A 20,744-nucleotide genomic window follows, 5' to 3' on the forward strand; every position below is an offset into this window, starting at 1 on the left:
TCCTGTCATTTGAGATTAAACAGTGTTCTCGGCAGTGTTTAAACGTTGCCGGTTGAACATCGGTTTTAGACATTGTCTAAGTGATAAATAATGTCTCTGAAATGCGGCAGCCATACTTAGGCACTGTTTAACCGTAGACATCATCTAAACACTGTTTCTGCAATTTGCCCATTTTATTGGAGATGTGATCATTATAATGGGAGATCTCAATCCCCATATGGGAACTGATAGAATGGGATAAGATAATGTTCTGGGCCCACATGGGTATGGCAATAGAAATGAAGATGGAGAGAAACTGTTGGACTTTTGTATCAAAAATAACCTGATAATAAAGAACACATAGTTTATGAAGAGGAATACCCATAAGATAAGCCGATATAGTTGAGATGGACAGCATGGAACACTCATCAATTTTATAATAACAGACCGAGAATGGGGAAGATATCATTTTTTATGAGTTTCATGTCTGTATTGACTGATTAAACGTATATGGATAAGAAAGAAATTCCACCTTATCAGTACTGTTTATTGTAAATATAGACTTACATCAGTACCGGTTTCGATCCTGTTTGGCCATTATCAGCTGACAGTCACAGTATTACGTCTATTGGCATTAGTTTGTGTTACTTATCTAAAAAGATGTCGTCATCCATTAGCACATCCAGATATCTAATGGGGATATGAGTTTGATATTATCGTCATTTCATTTGTGAATCCGTAAAAGTAAAATTGTTTTGAGATTTAAAAATGGTAGTAAAAACTTAACCTAAGCTTAAAACTAATTGTACATACACATTGAACACATTAAAAAACACTATAAACATGTAGGGCCTATATAAAACACTTGGTGAATTTAAAAGTTCATGTCTTGCGTATTCTTTCTTCAGACTTCCTAGTTAGAATCTTGTGCATATATGTTTATGTTGATTTTGAGCTCGTAAACAGTGGTGTAGGTTCTTGAAAATGTTCTATTTGACTGAAAGATGTCTTCACGTGAGCTTGTAATGAAAACACAAATCATTAAATGGTCCAATATTGTGGACAAAGACCATATGTGGCTCAGCTGTAGACTTGTTCTTTTATAATAATAATAATAATAATGTTATTTGTTTTACGTCCCACTAACTACTTTTTAAGGTCTTCGGAGACGCCGAGGTGCCGGAATTTAGTCCCGCAGGAGTTCTTTTACGTGCCAGTAAATCTACCGACACGAGGCTGTCGTATTTGAGCACCTTCAAATACCACCGGACTGAGCCAGGATCGAACCTGCCAAGTTGGGGTTAGAAGGCCAGCGCCTTAACCGTCTGAGCCACTCAGCCCGGCGACTTGTTCTTTTGACTTGGATTTTTGGTGGTAACTTCTTCCTTGTCTATATTTGTGTACCGGTGCTATGGTTATTGCTGTTGTTGTGGTTGGGTGACGTTCTGTTTGAGAGCTCGTTGCGTCAAGATACGTCATGAATACGAAGATAATCCCCAGTGAAAGTATGGAAGGTGTACGTAGATTATTAATTGTGGAATTAAAACAAGTAAGAATCCCTAAAATTGTACTGAAGAAGAAACCAAAGATCAGGATTTGGGAATTGGAGGGGGAGGATAAAAGAATGGTATTCCAAGTTTGGATAAAAAGGAAGTTGCCTAACACGGAAATACGAAGTGGAGAAGAAGAGTGGGACAATTTAAGACAGACATTTGTGGAAGCAGCAATTGAGGTAAGCGGGGAAAACAAAAGCAAAGGTTAAGGCAAAGGAGACACGGGGGTGGACAGACAAAATAAAAAAAGAAATAAAAGAAAGGAATAAGGTGAAGAAAGAAATGGATAAGGAAAAGCAAAAAATGTATCAGAGGGATGAGAATAAGATAGAATGGTTACATGTAGAATACAAAAGATTGAAACTACAAGCAAAGAGGAGTATCAAGGAAGAAAAGGAGAAATGTTGGGGAGAGTTCACGAACAAAATTGAGCAAGATAGTCGAGAAAATCAGAAACTATTACACAGAGTAATAAAATAAAATAAAAATAATTCAAGGCATTAGAGAGAGAAGATGGATCCATAGTACATGACGAAAAGGGTTTTCAGAAGGTGATAGCAAAATATTTGAAAAACTTTATAATGAGGATGACTGCTCGGAGGAAGAAGGAGATAAGAAAATGGAAATAATAGATGGAGAAAAAGAAGAGAACCCAATAACATGGTTGGAACTTGAAAGGGCAGTGAAAGCAATGACCAAAGGTAAAGCAAGTGGAAAAGATGAATTCAGTGCTGATATGATTAAGGCAGCAGGAAGCAGTGGACTACAGTGGCTGTACCGAGCCCTCAATGCCATATGGAAGGATGAAAGGATACCTGAAGATAAGCAACAAGGAAGCGTTGTACCATTGTTAAAAAAACGAAATACTGTACGAAGAAATGTGAAAATTATAGAGGTATAAACCTATTATCACATGGGCTAAAAATAATGGAGAAAGTCATAGACAAAAGTCTGAGGGATATACTGTAATAGAAAAACAGTTAGAGGAAGAACAATATGGCTTTAGACCGAATAGATCAACAATAGACTTGATATTTACAGTGCGAATGATAATGGAAAAACATCTGGAAAGGAACAAGGAAATCATTTTCGTATTTTTGTATTTGGTAAAAGCTTATGATACAGTTAAGAGAAAATATGTATGGGAATGCCTATGGAAAAGGAACGTACCAAAATCATTAATTAACAAGAAAAAAATATTGTATCATGAGAGTAAAAGCAGTGTACAAGTGAGTGAGGAGTGGTGACTCAAGCAAGGAACTGCACTGTCATCATTATTGTTTATTGATGGATGAAATCATAAAACGTAAACAGAGTATCAGTAGTGACGAAGTGAATGTTTTGGTATTTGCAGATGATGTGATGATTTGGGGAAAGGGAGAAAAGGAAGTACGAAGGAGACTGGACATTTGGAAAGAAAATATGAAGGAGTTTGGAATGGTAAAAAAAAAAAAAAAAAAAAAAACTGTAGTCATTCATTGTGGAAAAGAGAAAAAGAGAAGCCAAGTGAACATAGACGTAAAACGGTTAGAGAATGTAGAACAGCTTACATATCTGGGTAGCATTATTAATGGAATACAGTAATGAAATCAACCCTGAAATTCATAACAGGCTAAGTAAAGGTACGACATTTTATCACCAAGTTAGAGAGCTTTTAGGGGGTGACAAAGTACCCAAGAGAACAAAATTATTATTATATAAACAGTATTTCATACCAATTGTAACATATGGACTAGAAATGCTGGTAACTAATAAGAGACAAAATAGTAAGATCCAAGCAGTAGAAATGAAATTTTTAAGAACATCGGTTAAAAAGACAAGAAGAGATAGAATCCAAAATATTAAAATCAGACAAGAGCTAGAACCATTAGTACAGAACATACAGAAAGCAAGACTGAGATGATTCAGACATGTAAAAAGAATGGGAAAGGAACAGGTAGCAAGAAGGGAATTGGAAAGAGAAGTTAAGGGAAAGAGATCAGTTGGAAGACCGAGAAGAAGGTGGATGGATCAGATTTGGAAGAACATTAGAGAAGCTGGATTGGGTGTAGTGGAAGTAATGGAGCAGGAAAAATGGAAGGACAGAAAGGAGTGGAGGAGGCTTGTTAACCACACCTGGGTGACTGGAGTGGGACATTAATAATGATGATGTTGAATGCTCTGTTTTATGGTGCTGCTGTCACTATCATTAGCTCTTGGTGTTATTTTGAGGAACCAAAACTTATTGTAGAGAAAACTATTTTCTTCGATCTGTTACATCCTCTTTATTGCCAAAAAACTTGATAATCAAAAATCTTATCATAGGAAAATATATAAGGCAAAAGCCTTCACATCACTATACTTGAAAATTAGATGTACATGATTTGAAAATGGTTACATTAAGTTACAAATTAACTCAAGTATTAATATTAACGACTAAAATAGTCAAAATATTCGTAATTATGTATAAAAGATACATTCTTACTAACTACTGTAATTGACAGGTAGAGTATTTTGTTTTGTTTCATTACAAGTTTAAAAATTGCTTACTACTAACTAGTTTTATAAATTATCTTTAGAAGTTACTTTCATGGTGAACCATGAATGTGCACATTATATCAATATATGCTAGAAAACATTCGTGACTAATTTAATATAATGCTGTGTTATGAACTTAAATTTAAACTATTGATTTTATGACTGGAATGCTCTGAACACTGTCCAACCCAGTAGTTCCAAGATACAATATTTTACATCCTGTTTTTAGAATTATTTTGTATATTAACTGCCTAACTTAGGTAGTTACCTCGACTTACATGAGCTGCTGCCTCGTATACTGTTCCTGTGCAGCTGAAATGAGGCTTACTTCTGTTTGGGTGTCTGCCACAGTGGCTCTAAGTGTTAATAGCAGGAGCTTTATGAGCTAGACAGCTATCTAGGGTAGAATGGTGACTAATCCTATCAGTCAGTTCTACGCTAAAAATGTCCTTGGAGAAAAAAAAAAAAAAGAATCAGTAACAATTTCTGTACTGTAAACTTCTTTGCTTCTGAACTGAGGAGCATCAGAACAAAAACCAATAAATCCACTTTTACTGCATTTGTGTTTTCATGGTTCGGGGAGTATTTTTGTGTTAAACACTTATGTTGCTGCAAACACACTTAATCATAACTCATTAAATCCACCTTAGAAAAGTGTCTGATGTGTGACAGTTGGATCACAAACCAATAAATCCAGCAAAATATTTATTGGAGAACAACAGTTATTATAGAAAAATATATATAAAGAAGATGGCACTGTACTAACATTAGTTCTAAAACTATGTAATTTAAAGAAATACAGAGTATGGAAAGACAGGGAAGTCAAACAAAAACATTAACCTAGTATTGAAAATACATATTTTTGCATTTGATTAACTCTCAGAATAGTGCTTCCTATTACTCTGTTTTGTATAGTCACCACCCCGCACCCGACTTGAACGATCATAACAATATTAGTGTTTGTTACATACTCTGAATTTATCATTTTTTTGTTCCGGCGCTCCTCAATTAGGCAGTCTGTGCCAAGTTGCTGAGGAAACAATCACGTACAAGTGCAGTCTTTTAGATAACCAAGTTATTTTAATTTCTCGTGTTTAAATTCTTTTTTAAAAAATGATTTTTGGCTATCTAAATATATATTCAAGGAATTAAGTGCAGAGAAATCCATTCCCACCTTTGAGAGAATAGAAATTGACTTGATAAATGTCCTTTTTTGTTTGTGTTAACATCATTGTTTATATTTTTATTTCTTCTTTTCTGGGAATACTAGTTTGTACTGATGCCACCTGAAGATATTTTTCCTCCAAATCTCCTTGTTTAACCTGTAGGAATTCAGTTCCTGTACCCTTTCTGCATTTTGATTTTCCACAAGCATATCAGCAGTGCAGTCCTTTCTTTTTTTCTATTGACAATTTCTTTCCTTTTTAATAGCTGCACCATGTTGAAGTAATATTTTGATACAGCATGAGAATAAAGCTTGACTGCAGCCTCAGCTTTAGTGTTCTGCTAGATACTTCTTTTACCGGGCGAGTTGGCCGTGCGCGTAGAGGCGCTCGGCTGTGAGCTTGCATCCGGGAGATAGTAGGTTCGAATCCCACTGTCGGCAGCCCTGAAGATGGTTTTCCGTGGTTTCCCATTTTCACACCAGGCAAATGCTGGGGCTGTACCTTAATTAAGGCCACGGCCGCTTCCTTCCAACTCCTAGGCCTTTCCTATCCCATTGTCGCCATAAGACCTATCTGTGTCGGTGCGACGTAAAGCCACTAGAAAAAAAAAAGAAAAAAGAAAAAAAAGATACTTCTTTTGACGTAGTACAATATGTCTATGGTTTCAGAACCGTATTTTTAAATCAAAAGAAGTTCTAGGCCACTCGTGCAACAACAGTGTTCAGTACCTCATTTTAAAGAGGGAAGACCATTGTATATAGCAACAAGAGTCCGACCTGGGTACATCCTCGAGTGTTGTAATAGTGCTGCCATTTTAAGGTATTAGTTTAGCTCTGCCCTCCAGTGTGGTGGAATCTCTTGTGAAGTGACATTTGATTCTACTCATTTACAGCAAACACAAAATCACATCGTGAAGATTTGAGAAGACTGTGGTGCGAAAAAGTGCAAAACATATTTTCCTTTAGTAAAATATCATGCCTAGAGCCCTGCACGGATGCGGATATCCGCAAAGTTAGTGTCTTGGCGGGTGCAAACTGTATGGCAGTGCGGATAATTTTGCTGATAATTTCTAAATAATGAAGTTTATTGATTTTCAGTTAGATATATTCTTATTTTTGCTTGTGGTTAGGCAACCTTTGATGGTGGTATGAGAGAATGGGGATATATAAAGAGCCTTAAGGCTATAAAGCCGTAAATCTGACCTAAGCCTAACTGGCTCCTGCCCGCAATTAATGGATAAGGTAAGGGTTATTCTTCCCGAAGGCAGGTCAGAACCTCCGCAGAGGTGTTCCTGAGCCGGAGTTTACGTGTGGTAGGGTGGCCAGTTCCTTTCCGCTCCTCCATTCCCTTACCCCCCACCAACAGCACGTGGCAACCCATCCAACTCCTGACCACGCCCAATGTTGCTTAACTTCGGAGATCTCACGGGATCCGGTGTTTCAACACGGCTACGGCCATTGGCCAATTAATGGAAGGAAGGAATAAAGGTCAATACATCGGTAGTTGTCGCGAGAGAAAATACCTCATAAACTTGTGACTGTAGAGGGTCTGATTCCAGGTATCAGGTCTATTGTATTATGTTAATAGATCTATCCATTTCAGTACCTTGGGTAATTGAGTAATAGTAGTAGATAAATATATATATCAACTATGGTAATTTCTAAGTAGTAGTAGTAGTAGTAGTAGTAGTAGAATTGTATTATGTTAACAGATCTATCCATTTCAATACCTTGGGTGTAATATGCTGTAGTTAAATATTTATAATATCCATGAATAACCATTCGCGGATAAGGATCATCATTCACAAATGCAGGTGAGGATGAAGGAGGAGCAGATGCGGATGATATTTTGTATATCCTCACAGGGCTCTAATCATGCCATATAGACAATAAATAACTAAAATTATCAAAAATGCATCCATAAAAATAGAGCGGCTTATCAGAATTGCAGAAAGTCTGAAATCACCAATATCGAGCATCAAAATACGTATCGGAAATGTCTCAAAAGTTAAGGCGTCCAAACGTTGTGAGGCGAGTTTTGTACTGCCCCATTGATGGAAAAATTGTCTTGAAAATGTATATATTTTTTATATGTCATTAATAAAATTTCAAATCTATACTGTCGAGGTATTTTACCTCAATATTACCCGGTAAGTGTTACATACTATCTGCATCTGACAAGAAGTAGTGGCAGCTTGTAGTTATGGCACGAGTAACAGATACTACAAACATTAGTCGTGACAGACAATGTGAGCTCTCTGTTCATTATGCAATACTTATTAATTATAGTAAATGTATAAGTAACACACAATTCCACTACCCCTTTGAAACTTCACGACACCACCTCAGTTTGCAAGAGTCACCATGGACAATATTTATTGTCAAGCCACCGAGCTCAGTAGTTGCAATCGCTTAAGTGCGTCCAGTATCCAGTAATCGAGAGATAGTGGGTTCGAACCCCACTGTCGGCAGCCCTGAAGATGGTTTTCCTTGGTTTCCCATTTTCACACCAGGCATATCCTGGGGCTGTACCTTAATTAAGGTCACGGCCACTTCCTTCCAGTTCCTAGGCCTTTCCTATACCATCGTTGCCATAAGACATATCTGTGTCGGTGCGACGTAAAGCAAATAGCAAAAAAAAATATATATATATATATATTGTCAAGCCTTGAGACTTGAGATAGGCACGTGTGCAGCAACCATGTTTACACGTCGCACCTCGTACCCCGCATCCACTCAACTTTTCGTCAGATGACTGTAGTATTTTACGACAAAACTTGCAGTCGGCATCACGACACAGACCCATTTGATTTTTTCTCTCTCAAGTTTTATACTGAATTGATTCTAATATTTACAGCAGGTTGCTATCTTTCCTTTAATCATAGAGTTATATCCAGAATAATAAAGTTACTACTAATAATGTCAATTTGCTTCTAAAATACAATTACTGTGAACTCTCAATAATTTGTGAATGGTTAATTCAGTTTGCACCTAATTTGTGGGTCTAGTACAGTATGTTTGTTAAATTTGTAATTTCAACAATAGAACTTCTGTCATAAAGTCTTCATTTCCTCAGTGGAATGGAATTTTAATGCTTGGGACATGAATATCACAGCTCAACCTGTCTGCTCAATGAGGTAAAAATACTTGGAAAATTGCAACAGACTATGAAGACCTCTTGTGAGTGCACTTCAGATCATGAGAATGGTGGTGTGCAGATTTCCAGTTCCTGAATATTTGTTGAGGATGGCGACAGATCATAAAGCATTTGGTTCATGTTTACTCTTGTTAAACTCAGTCTTATTGCAAAATATGACTAATATGGCCACTGTGTAAGTGGTAAGAACTTGAATGGACTAGGGCTGACAAGTCTTAATGCGCTCCAGCATTTGTCCGTGACGTTCTTCTAGTGGAAAAGTACCATTAATTGAATGGAACCCAGTTGCTGTGTCCTGTTGGGGAAGAAGAAGAGGTATGTTTATTTAGAAATCAGTACAGTTTTAAAGAATTAAAAGCCACATAACAACATGAGTTGACAGATTTGGGGAAAGGAATAATAAATATTGTGGACAACTTCCCTACCTAGGAAATTAACTAATGCTAAATGCAAGGCTGGATGTAGAGATTAGTAACAAAAAGGTGCAAAAGGTGAATGCTTTTTATCAGAATGTAAAATATGAAAATCATTACTTAAAGTTACAAGTCAAGTTCATCTCCTTGGCTGAATAGTCGGCATTATGGCTTTCAGTTTACAGGGTCTTGGGTTCAATTCCCAGCCATATTAGGGATTTTACCTGCGTATAATTAATTCTTCTAGTTTGGGGGTAGGTTTTATGTTCATCTTTATACGTATTTTCACGGAGTAAGTGGCTGTGGGGTTTGGGTCACTTAGCTGTCAGCTTGCATTTAAGAGATAGTGAGTTCGAACCCCACTGTCGGCAGCCTTCAAGAGAGTGTTCCTTGGCTTCCCATTTTCATACCAGGCAAATGCTGGGGCTGTATCTCAGTTAAGGCCACTGCCGCTTCCTTTCCTCTCCTAGCCCTTTCCAATCCCATCATTGCCACAAGACCTATCTGTGGTGGTGCGATGTAAAGCACATTGTAAAAGAAAGGTACATATTTTCATTTATATATAACACATCACACTACAACAACCACAAAAACATGTAGTAGTGAATATATCTCTCCACACAGGGTTGGTATCTGGAAAGACATCTGGCCATAAAACAGGGCTAGATCTATACTACCAAGCTCGATAGCTGCAGTCGCTTAAGGGTGGCCAGTATCCAGTAATCGGGAGATAGTGGGTTCTAGCCCCACTGTCGGCAGCCTGGTAGATGGTTTTCTGTGGTTTCCCATTTTCACACCAGGCAAATGCCGGGGCTGTACCTTAATTAAGGCCATTGCCGCTTCTTTCCAGTTCCTAGGCCTTTCCTATTCCATCATCGCCATAAGACATACCTGTGTCGGTGCAACGTAAAGCAAGGAAAAAAAAAAGATTTATACTGCCGTATTTACTCATGTATTAGATCCCACACTGACCCCAGATAGTTGGAAAAAGGCCATGAAGAGGAAAAAATAAGAACAACAACCACCACCTTAAAAGTCTGAATATTTTCCACTCTCCCGTAGCAGATTTCAAAAATAGGATTCACATCTAATGGCATATTGATGTGGTATTCTATATTCAAAGTCGGTGGCATCCCAAATTTTCTCACTTTGGCAGTCACAAAATCACACACTACGTTTTCTCAGAAACAGAGTGATAAAAGCTCAAGATAATACTGGCTGAACCAAAACAGTCATCTGAAATTAAATTGACAAAGACGGACACAAATAACCATAGTGTTGTCCACCTCTGTAGCGCAATAGTTAGCGATATTAGCTGCAGTCCTCTAAGGCTGATTACTGGTACTGCCAGAGATTTAAGAATGGCAGGAGGGCTGATATATACTTAAAGTGGTACATGCAGCTCTGCCTGAAAAGAGCTGCACCATCTCAGGACAAGAACATAAAAGTATTATTATTATTATTATTATTATTATTATTATTATTATTATTATTATTATTATTATTATTATTATCATTATCATTATCATTATCATTATTATTATTATTATTATTATTATTATTATTATTATTATTATTATTATTATTATTAGTATTATTATTATTATCATTATTATTATTATTATTATTATTATTATTCAATGATAGATTAGAAAACAGAGATCAAAAGACATGTTATGAAATTTTAGACTAAATACCATACATGGATGCTTTTAGCCAGCATTTGTTTTGTTGGGCTTCCAGTATAATCATTCCATTAAATTTCAAGGCCCCTTGAAACTCCATGACCCCTGGCTAGTGTCCCTATTGCCCCCTCCATTTTGTGCTACCCTGGTCTTGGCTACCCTGTGCAAAGCATTATGATGTGACGCTATTTAGGCTGCCTGCATGTCAATTTCGATATTCTGTTTTACTCAACCAAATGGTAAAGAAGCCAGAACGCTCTTGGGCAACTTCTGACGAAGTTTAAATTTTGATAAGTAAACACGAAACTTGTCACTAGAGATCCTCTACGTCCCAACATCGTACAACATGGAGTGTCAAATGGACTTTTTTCCGTCCTTCAAATGTCTACTATATCTTTGGATTCAGAAGCCGACACTCTATCACTGATCCACCGAGGGAGCTGTAAGGAGCAATAGAAATAGGAGACCGAGCTCGATAGCTGCAGTCACTTAAGTGTGGCCAGTATCCAGTATTTGGAAGATAGTAGGTTCGAACCCCACTGCCGGCAGTAAAGTAACATCACAGAAATGGGAGACAATATCCTTCTTAAAAATAGAAAAGTACAACAACTAATAATGCCTCTTCATCACACATACCGCCTTTTTAATTGATACGATCTCCTCTCAACAATCCCAGTTATTTGTGTTCTGGAAGTGGTAGTGGCTTTATTTATCCATTATATCATAGAGCATCATATCATCATTGTTGACCATCTCCAGTTGCTGACACGAGGCTGATGTATTCGTATTTGAGCACCTTCAACTACCACCGGACTGAGCCAGGATCGAACCTGCCAAGTTGGGGTCAGAAGGCCAGCGCCTCAAACATGTGAGCCACTCAGCTTGGCCGTCCTGTTTTCATGGCCAAACACGTCAGTCTTGTTTTCTGGATCATTTGTAGGAGGGAGTTCCTATTCCCACCCCCTCTCTGACTTTTTCTTTCCTGATCTTGTCCTTCCTGGTCTTCTGTATCGTGGTGTGTAAGAACTTAATTTATGCAGCATGGAGTTTTGAGTTGTCTTGGTAATGGGGTAGTTTCCAGGCTATTCGTGAGGATGGGTGTAAAATAGGATTTATATAATGTCATCTTAGCTTTCAATGGTACTTGTTTATCCCACAGCAGTTGTCTTACTTGGTGGTAAAATTGAGCTGCCTTACTAATTCGACTATCCACCTCATATTTTACAAGGTTGCCTTTTGATGCTGTATTACTCAAGTACTTAAAACTTTGAAACACTGTCCAGTTTGGTGTCATTTAGTCTGATTTGTGGTTTGTCATTTCCCCTCTGTAACTTCATCACCACTGTCTTAGCCTTGCTGATATTTAAATCATGTCTCAAACTCTTGACTCCATTTCTGCAGATTTTCCTCCACATCATATTTGATTTCACCCCAGATCACCACGTTGTCTGTAAAGATGAAACTTTGCAAGCCCTTCTGCTCCTTCCTTTTTTAGTTCCTTTCATATCAAGTATCATATTATATCATAGAATAATACCATGCACAAAACAAGTTACCGTTAGTGTACGCATGCATGTATGTATGTCTAATCCTTGTCTCATTTCCCTTCGGTGTCGGGTGTGAAGTGAGATGAATCCTTTGTAGCACCTTCTTACGACTGGATGCCCTTCCTGACGTCAACCTCATCAGAGGAGTTAATGAGTTGAAATCAATGACGTGATATATGATAGTAGGATAGCCTACTCCTGTCGAATAGCACCAAGCAGTCTGCTTAAGGCTTAATGTCGCCATTCGCTGGACCTTTACTCCATACGAGGTGATTATAAATTGTGCATCATCACCTTTCCTACTCTGGCGGCCAACATTCTGATGTTGAAATGTTTTCAACCAACCGGTTAATCGCAGTATAAAACCAAATAGAGATGACGCCTTAAAGATCATTGCCATCATGCGGGCTGAGTTACCGTTAGTGTATAACTTATTTAATTTTATATCCCAACTCTCCTCTTGTTCTTTGTATCCTACACTTGCTGCAAGAAGACAGAAGATCTCTCTTAAATAATGGAGCCGTTTTTACGAAAACATCATGCGCAGAATACTGTTTTTTATAACAGACATGTAAATGAAAAATATTATTTGTAATATTACACTATCCAACATTCCTCGGTCTCTTTTAGAGGAATGTTCTCTTATGCCATGTGTTGGCTACTGAGAGATTACTCTCAGACATTATTGTTTTATTACTACTGCATAACTATTTAACTTACAATTATTATTTGCCCGAACAGTGTTTAAAGTGCATAAGTGAAGCACGTAATACATAAATAGGCTTATTTTTCACACTGAAGTTTTACTGAACAATGGTTTATTGTAACTGTGACCATGGTAGAGTACTTGTATGGGTTATGCAGCTGTAGATAATGGTGTCTTGTGTCACTTTTGATCAAGTTATGTCTCCCAAAAAAGAATGTATTTTACTATAAAATCTATGCAAGTGTAATTTCTTTATGCAGAACTATTTTTGCCAGAAAGTTTAGGGACACACTATAATTTGAACATAGGCGACACTATCACTATGTTATTAGGTTAAATAACAATGTCCCTCTGTGAGTGGAAGTGATATAATAACACCCATGGTATCCCCTGCCTGTCATAAGAGGCGACTAAAAGGGTCCCTAGGGGCTCTTAATTTGGGAGTGACCGGGCGAGTTGGCCATGCGGTTAGGAGCGCACGGCTGTGAACTTCCATCCGGGAGATAGTGGGTTCGAATCCCACTGTCGGCAGCCCTGAAGATGGTTTTCCATGGTTTCCCATTTTCACACCAGGCAAATGCTGGGGTTGTACCTTAATTAAAGCCACGGCCGCTTCTTTCCAACTCCCAGGCCTTTCCTATCCCATCGTCGCCATAAGACCTATCTGTGTTGGTGTGACGTAAAGCCACTAGCAAAAATTTGGGAGTGTGGGTTGGCAACCATGGAGCCCGTAGCTGAGTCCTGGAAATGCTTCCACTTACTTGTGCTAGGCTCCTCACTTTCATCTATCCTATCTGACCTCCCTTGGTCAACTCTTGTTCTTTTCCAACCCCAGTGGTATTAGGTTTGCGAATCCTAGGGAGTCTTTCATTTTCACGCCCTGTATGGCTGTTGTCTTTCTATGGCCTATATCTTAATTTTTTGAAGTGCCTGCCCCTTCCATTTTTTTCCCCTCTGATTTAATGTTAATAGAAAATTGTTGCCCACAATTATCACCACCACTGCCACCACTAAATAGCAATGTATTTAACTGTTAATTAACAATGGGAAGTATTTGTTTGGCCCAAACGAGGCATATCTATGAGAATGGTTGCACCTATAACATTTTGCAGATTTTTAAGCAAAAAAAATGTTAACTTTTTTGACAATAAAATACAAAATAACTAAATGTGATGCACTTTTGATTTACAGTATTCGAGGATTGTTTCTAACACACTATATTTTAAATTAGCAAGGATGAAATGTTCCTTGAAAAATTATTTCACAAACGGCCAAGCATTTTCTGAGTTTTATTTTTTCTAGACAAGGCTGGGGAAAACCATGGTATAAGTTGTTTGATATTACTTTCAAATGGAAGAACCTAGCACACGCAGAACATGTCGCGCCTGCAGAACAGATCCCAAGGAGCGCTGCTGTGCAAACCGCGGTACACTAAATCATCATCATTTCACTTTTCCAGATTCTCTCTGGGTAGGGTAGTGTACCAAAGCCCTCCACCTTACTTGATCTTTCCACCATTCCTCTTCTAGTACTTTATTGCTGTCGACTTCTCTATTTGCAATACAGTCCACAACAGAGCTCCTCCATCTCATTCTAGGCCGTCCCCTGGGCCTCTTTCCAGTCTCTATATCCATGAATGTTCTCTTTGGTATTTTCTCTCCTGGCATTCTTATCATGTGTCAAACCATTTTAGCTTTGCTATATCAGTCTCTACTTGAAGTTTACACACTCTCACGCTTCTCCATATTTTCTCATTTCGTATTCTATCTCGTCTTGTCTTTCTCTGTATGGTCCTCAAGAACCTCATTTCAGCTCCTTACTTAGGTTCCGCTTAGTCAACGTCCAGGCTGCTGAAGCATAGGTCAGTATAGGTTTATAATAGGACGAGTATAAAACCCTCTTGCATGTCATTGGCACATCTTTGTTCCATACAATGTCTCTCAACACTGGTAGAAACTTGCAGACTGCTGTATTCTTAAATCAATGTCTCCATCCAAATTTCCATGTTGTGAAATCATGCTGCCCAGATATTTAAAATTTTTCACTACTTCAGGAGGTTCATTTTCTATTTTTATCACTCCCCTGGGTATGGCGAGCCCATCATAACAATAGTCTATATGGATAAAGCAGATTGGTGCCTCGGAAAGGAGAGGAACCATATTTGCCCCTACCTGGCTACAGCTGGATAATTTGAAATGATGATGATGATGATGATGATCACTCCCCTGGATTTTCTGTTACTTCTCGTCATGATCAAAGTCTTGCTTTTCGCAGTACTAATCTTCATTCCAAAATTTCTTATCTCCTCATTCCATAAATCAACTTGTGTCTGTACTTCCTCTTCAATATCTCCCCAAACTACAATGTCATCAGCAAAGAGCATAGACTTTACTTGCTTGCCCATCACCTTCTCTTTGATATTATGTAGAATTCTATCCATGATGATAATGAAGAGGAAGGGAGACAGTACACTTCACTGTCTTAAGCCTGTCTCAACTCTGAACCATTCAGTTTGACCCACTTTGGTTCTAAACAAAATAATAAGCGAGTTTTTCCACCTTTTCAATACAAATTAAATATTTTAAGACTTCTTCTCATATATTCTTACAGCTAAGTGAACTAATTCCTTACAACAAATGTGTTTTCAAAAAATTCTATAAACAATTTTAAAGGCCATCTTTAAAACAACTGTATATCAAATACTTTGTTCTACAAGTGATATGGCTGAAGATGACCTTTAAATAGGTTGAAACTAGTCCCATTAAATGTTTATTTAATGAACACTGTTTAATTTATATTGAAAAGGTGGAATAATTCACTTATTATTTAATTTGGTTTAATCAAAGTTCAATACAGACCCATAAAATGAAATTAATTTCTCTAGACCACTTTGGTTCTAACACAGCTTTTGCAATGCTATTACCATCTGCATTGTTTCATTCACAATCTATGCCTCTGTTAATGTTTTCCATACCAAATTCCTTGGGACATTGTCATATATATTCCCAATACCTTTCCATCATTTGATGCAATGTAAATATTGTGTCAGATGTGGACCTGCCTCTTCTGAATCCATACTGGTGTTCTGCCAATTTTCCCTCTACTCTCTTATTTGTTTATCCAAGATTCTTTCAAGGTTCTTAGCTGTATGAGGTATTAGTGTCACTCCTCTGTAATTTTCACACTGATTCCTGTCTCCTTTCTTGAAAATTGGTATAATGACCCCTTTCGTTCATTCTTTTGGAACATTCTTTTCTCTCCATATCACTCTGAAGAGTGTATACAACCACTGTAGACCAACTGCTCCTGCTGCTTTTATCATTTCTGTGGTGACCTTGTCAATTCCAGCTGCCTTGGCTCGTTTCATTCTTTTAGTAGCCCACTCAATCTCTGCCATAGACACCTCAATTTCCTTATCTTCCATCTGCACTAAATCTGGTTCTTCAATTTATCCTTATACCAAGGCATTTTGCACATTGTAAAGCTTTTCAAAGTATTTTCCCCACCTCTGCAATATATCCTGCTTCTGTGTCATCACTTCCTCCTGTTCATTTTGAATAAAGTTAGCACCTTCACCTGAGTGTTTCTTCTTTTTAACCGACTGGAATAAGATCTTTTTTGCTTCTGGTTGTATCTTCTTGCAGAGATTCAGTGAATTTTTGTCAGCATTTCTTTTTCTCTTCATGAACTACCTTGGAGCACTCCTTCTTGCAGTGCCTGTATTCTCTTTTGCATTCTGTTGGTCTGTTTCTCAGCCATCTTTTCCAAGCTTGTTTCTTCCTTTAGGTATATCTTTTACCCTGTCATTCCACCAGGGCGTTCCTTGATCTTTCTTACTTCCTGATACTCTTCCACAGGTCTTTTCTGCAGCCTCCACCATGACTGTTTTAAGGTATGCCCATTCTTCTTCAACCCTTCCAATGTCTTCCTTAGGTATACTTGTTTTAATGTGTGTCTGGAACTCTTCATTTATTTTCTTCTCTTGTAATTTCCACACCCTTAGCTTTCTCTGCCTAATCTCAGTCATCTTTTGTATCTTTCCCATCTTTAACCTAACTATTACAACTCTATGATCTCCTTCAAAAGATTCACTTTGGAGGGCTGTTACATCTACCAACATTTTCCCGTTACCCTTCTTGACCAAAATGTAATCTATCAGAGTTTTGATTTTGTTATCCCAACTATATCTTGGTATCTTCTGACTGTTTTTCTTTCAAAACCATGTGTTACCAATGATCAACTCATTTCTTCTACAAAAATGTACCAAAATATCTCCAACCATGTTTCTCGTCCCATATCCAAATGGACCTGTAATCTCTTCATCTCCTTTTCTTTCCTGACCTACTTGGGTATTCATATCTCTTATAATCAAAACTTGTTTGTCCTGTATATGGCCTTCCAGATATTCAAGGTCTTCCTCTAAATCCATATCTGTATTTCCTCTGTGTGGAGCATACCCTTGAGTTATATCTGTAACACCAGTTTCAAGTCTCAATCTGACCTTAATCAACCTGTTATTCATGTTTTCCACCAATTCTAGGTATTCCTTTAGGTCTTTTCTAATTATGAGACCGACACCATTTTTGGCTTCTCTTCCTCCACTATAGTATAAGGTGTATCCTTTCTTTAGTTTCCTCTCAGCTTTTCCTTTCCATTTGGTCTCACTGATTCCCAGCAATGCTGTGTCTTTGTTAACCATAAAATCTACAATTTCTTCCACTTTCCCTGTTAGTGTCACTACATTGATGGTCGCTATCTTGATGTATTTTATTGCTGGTCGCCCATTTCTCACATTTTTCCCAGCATCACAAGAATTACACGTTGCTTGTGGGGGAACGCCCTAGCATTTTCTGAGGCTTCAGTACACTTGTCATTATATAGGTTTTTATTACGATAGGTTTGCCACTCCCAAAGGCATTTTAGAGCTACTGCCAGCCGAAACTTGTAGGCTGCTCCTAACATGGAGAACAGACGCCTTTTGTAGCTGCTCCTCTGAAGTACAGACGCTACAGTTGGTATGGGGTTTCAGTGGCATTTCCTCCACAGAGGGCTCATTTCCCTTCTAAAAGGACTCATCCTCCCTTAGCCGTTGGTCCTTACAGTGGGTCAGGCTGTTTACCGCTGCCCAACACTCGGCGTGGAGACACTGGCTGTATGTTTTACTCGTTATTAAATGCGCTAAATGCTTTTGCAAAATATTTTTCAAGGCATATTTTATCCTTGCTAATTTAAAATATAGTGTATTAGAAACAATACAGCAATAAATCAAAATTGCATCACAGTTAGTTATTCAGTAATTTTGATTTTATTGTCAAAAAAGTAAAAAAGAATGTTTGCTTTAAAATCTATGAAATTTTCTAGAAGTACCGATTGTTGTAGAAACGCCTAGTTTGGGCAACACAAATACTTTTTTCCTGTTGTTAATTAACATTTAAAAGCATTGTTATTTAACCTAATAATATAGCGATAGTGTCACCTATGTTCAAATCACAGTGTGGCTCTAAACTTTACGGCAAATAGCTGAATTTTTGAAACTTTGTCCCCTTCCTGCAAAATACAATTTTTATCTGAGGTAGAGACTCTTATTGTAGCTGGCTTGTACAGCTCTAGAAGTTGGTTTAAAAAGCAAGCCTAATGGAATTTAAAAAAAAGGTAGAATGAACTCACCTTGAAGAGCAAATCTTTCTTGCCGTTGTACGTTCCAAACAGACGGAACAGCTCAGGTCGAGAGCTGTACAGCTTGCCAGCATCCACCAAGGCATGACGAATGGCATCTATTTCTGTAGCTGTCTTACTGACACTGGTCACAATCTACAGCATGAACAACACAAAGAGTGGTCAGAAAAAGAATATTTTACCTGTCTTTAATTCAAGACATTGAACACTGGGATATTTATAAGATGTTAATTGCTATATAGTGAGCATTTTAGCCATACTTTGGGGCTTTATAACTGCTATAGTTCTGAGCTAAACAAATTATTATTTCTGTATCCAAACTTATAATTATCTGTCTCAACACTGAACTGATTTTTTTCTCTTATTTGCAACATAAAAATATGAAAATTGGCCAATATATTTATCACATTTGTCAGTTTTCAAACATTTCTTTCAGTTCATATATCTTCATACTTGACCCCATAGAGAAATGAGACAAGGATTGGACACACACTTAAGTTCATGTAAAATTTCTTTCAAATATAGTCCTACATCTAACATTGTTACATTAGTATTTACAGGATATCTAAAAGAAATATGTGATAGGTAAAGGTGATCCATTTTCTACAGTCCAAATTAAGAAAACTTTGGAACGTTTGGGTAAACAGAGAGGTATACTGCAGCTTTGGCAATGCCATTGTGTCTCTTTCCTTGATCATGTTTCAATCTTTTTCAGTAATTTTTCATCCAGTTTGGATCCAGGCATGCAATTTATCAGGGTTTCTGGCTCACTATCACTCACAAAATCAAGACACTGTGATTTCATCATAGGGACGGGAGGGAAAACAAATTGCATGGAACATGTACATGCTAGCCTTCAAAACAAGAGTTTGTGTTCTATCCAGCAATAGTTAGTATTTCCAGCTAGCAGCAGTAAAAGGAACTGCAATGCTGTCATTCATGTGTACGAGAAGAGGTATGGAAGTATTTCTAATTCACTGAGTGGCCAAAAGTCATGGGAAGACACTGAATGTGTTGTTAATAACGAGCTGCTCCTCTGCAAGCCCTCAAAACACCAGCAGTATGTTGAGGCATCGACTCTACAAAGTCTTGGAATCATTCTGGACAGATCTGGAACCACATATTTTGCACTGCTACCCACATTGTTCTTGTGTAGTTGGTGCGGGGTTCATGGACCATAGACCATTATCAACAGCATCCCATAAATGCTTGATTGGATTAAGATCGGGGGATCCGGAAGGCCAATCCATGGTTGTAACTTCACTGGAGTGCTCCTCCAACCACCTGCGTGCCACCACCGAACGGTGACATCGCGCATTGTCCTGTTGAAACATGGCATCTCCATCAGGGCCAGAAAGGGATGCAGATTGTCTGAAAGAATGTCCACATAACGTGCACCTGTCACGCTCCCTGCAGCTGGATAATGGGGCCTAATTGCGACCACGAGAACGCCGCCCAGACCAGAACTGAGCCACCTCCGCCTGGACACAACCTTGTTGACACGCAGGATCCATAGCTTCATGGGGCATATGCCTCACTCTCACGCGCCCATCAGCTGGATACAACTGGAACCGGAATTCATCAGACCATACCACATGCCGCCACTGTTCCATGGTCCATTGTCGATGTTCGCGGGCCCATGCAGATCGTTGAGCTCTGTGTCGAGATGTCAGCAAAGGGAAGCGAGTTGGTTGTCAGCTGGTGAAGCCTATGCAGTGCAATTGCTCCTTACAGTCTTAGTAGAAATGGGTTCCTGACTCCCAACATTCAACTGGGTGGTGCTCTGACTCACAGTCGCCCATCGAGCGCCCAGTATGGTTCTGCGGCGGTGATGTGATGTCTGTTCGTTAAACACCTGTGGTCTTCCCATGCGGGGGTTTATGCAGGTGGTAACATTCTCTCTGCGATATTGAAGATCCACCCTCGACTCTGTTGACCTCAGAAACCCAAATTCATGTGTAATCTCCGCAATTCTATGCCCTATGTGTTGTTGATCATCCCACGTTCGAAGTCGGTTAACTTGCGACGTGTTGCCATCTTCACAACACTGGTGTCTGTGACAGACTGCTCATCTGCACTGCAGCTAACCGCAATGCTCAGGGGTCATACACAGCACATTTTTTAATGGGACACCCCTTCCCATGACTTTTGGCCACTCAGTGTATATGATGATTTATTCATTAAGAAATTCAAGCCTAAGTGCTGCTCAGGCTCTGTGTGTGGCAGTAAATAAGGCAGCCAGAACAATGTTTGGGCTCTGTGTTCAATGTGTTAATTTAATTACTTCCCATTTTATGGGTTGCCATTACAACAAAGTATACCACGCAAAAAAAAAAAAGTCAAATT

At 38.4% G+C, this 20,744-nt stretch overlaps 1 protein-coding gene across 1 annotated transcript in view; it reads right to left on the reverse strand.

The window, feature by feature from the left end:
* Positions 1-5,161: 5,161 nt before the first annotated feature.
* Positions 5,162-20,744, reverse strand: part of LOC136857342 (transferrin) — a 111,820-nt gene continuing 96,237 nt past the window's right edge. Inside the window, exons 14-15 of the mRNA XM_067135949.2 lie at positions 18,390-18,533; positions 5,162-8,666 (exon numbers count right to left, since the gene is read on the reverse strand). Of these exons, the coding sequence (XP_066992050.2) occupies positions 8,571-8,666; positions 18,390-18,533 (240 nt within the window). The 3' untranslated portion in view covers positions 5,162-8,570. The remainder of the gene's footprint in view (positions 8,667-18,389; positions 18,534-20,744) is intronic.

This window comes from Anabrus simplex, chromosome 1, assembly GCF_040414725.1.
Source record: "Anabrus simplex isolate iqAnaSimp1 chromosome 1, ASM4041472v1, whole genome shotgun sequence".
NCBI classification, from domain to species: Eukaryota; Metazoa; Arthropoda; class Insecta; order Orthoptera; family Tettigoniidae; genus Anabrus; species Anabrus simplex.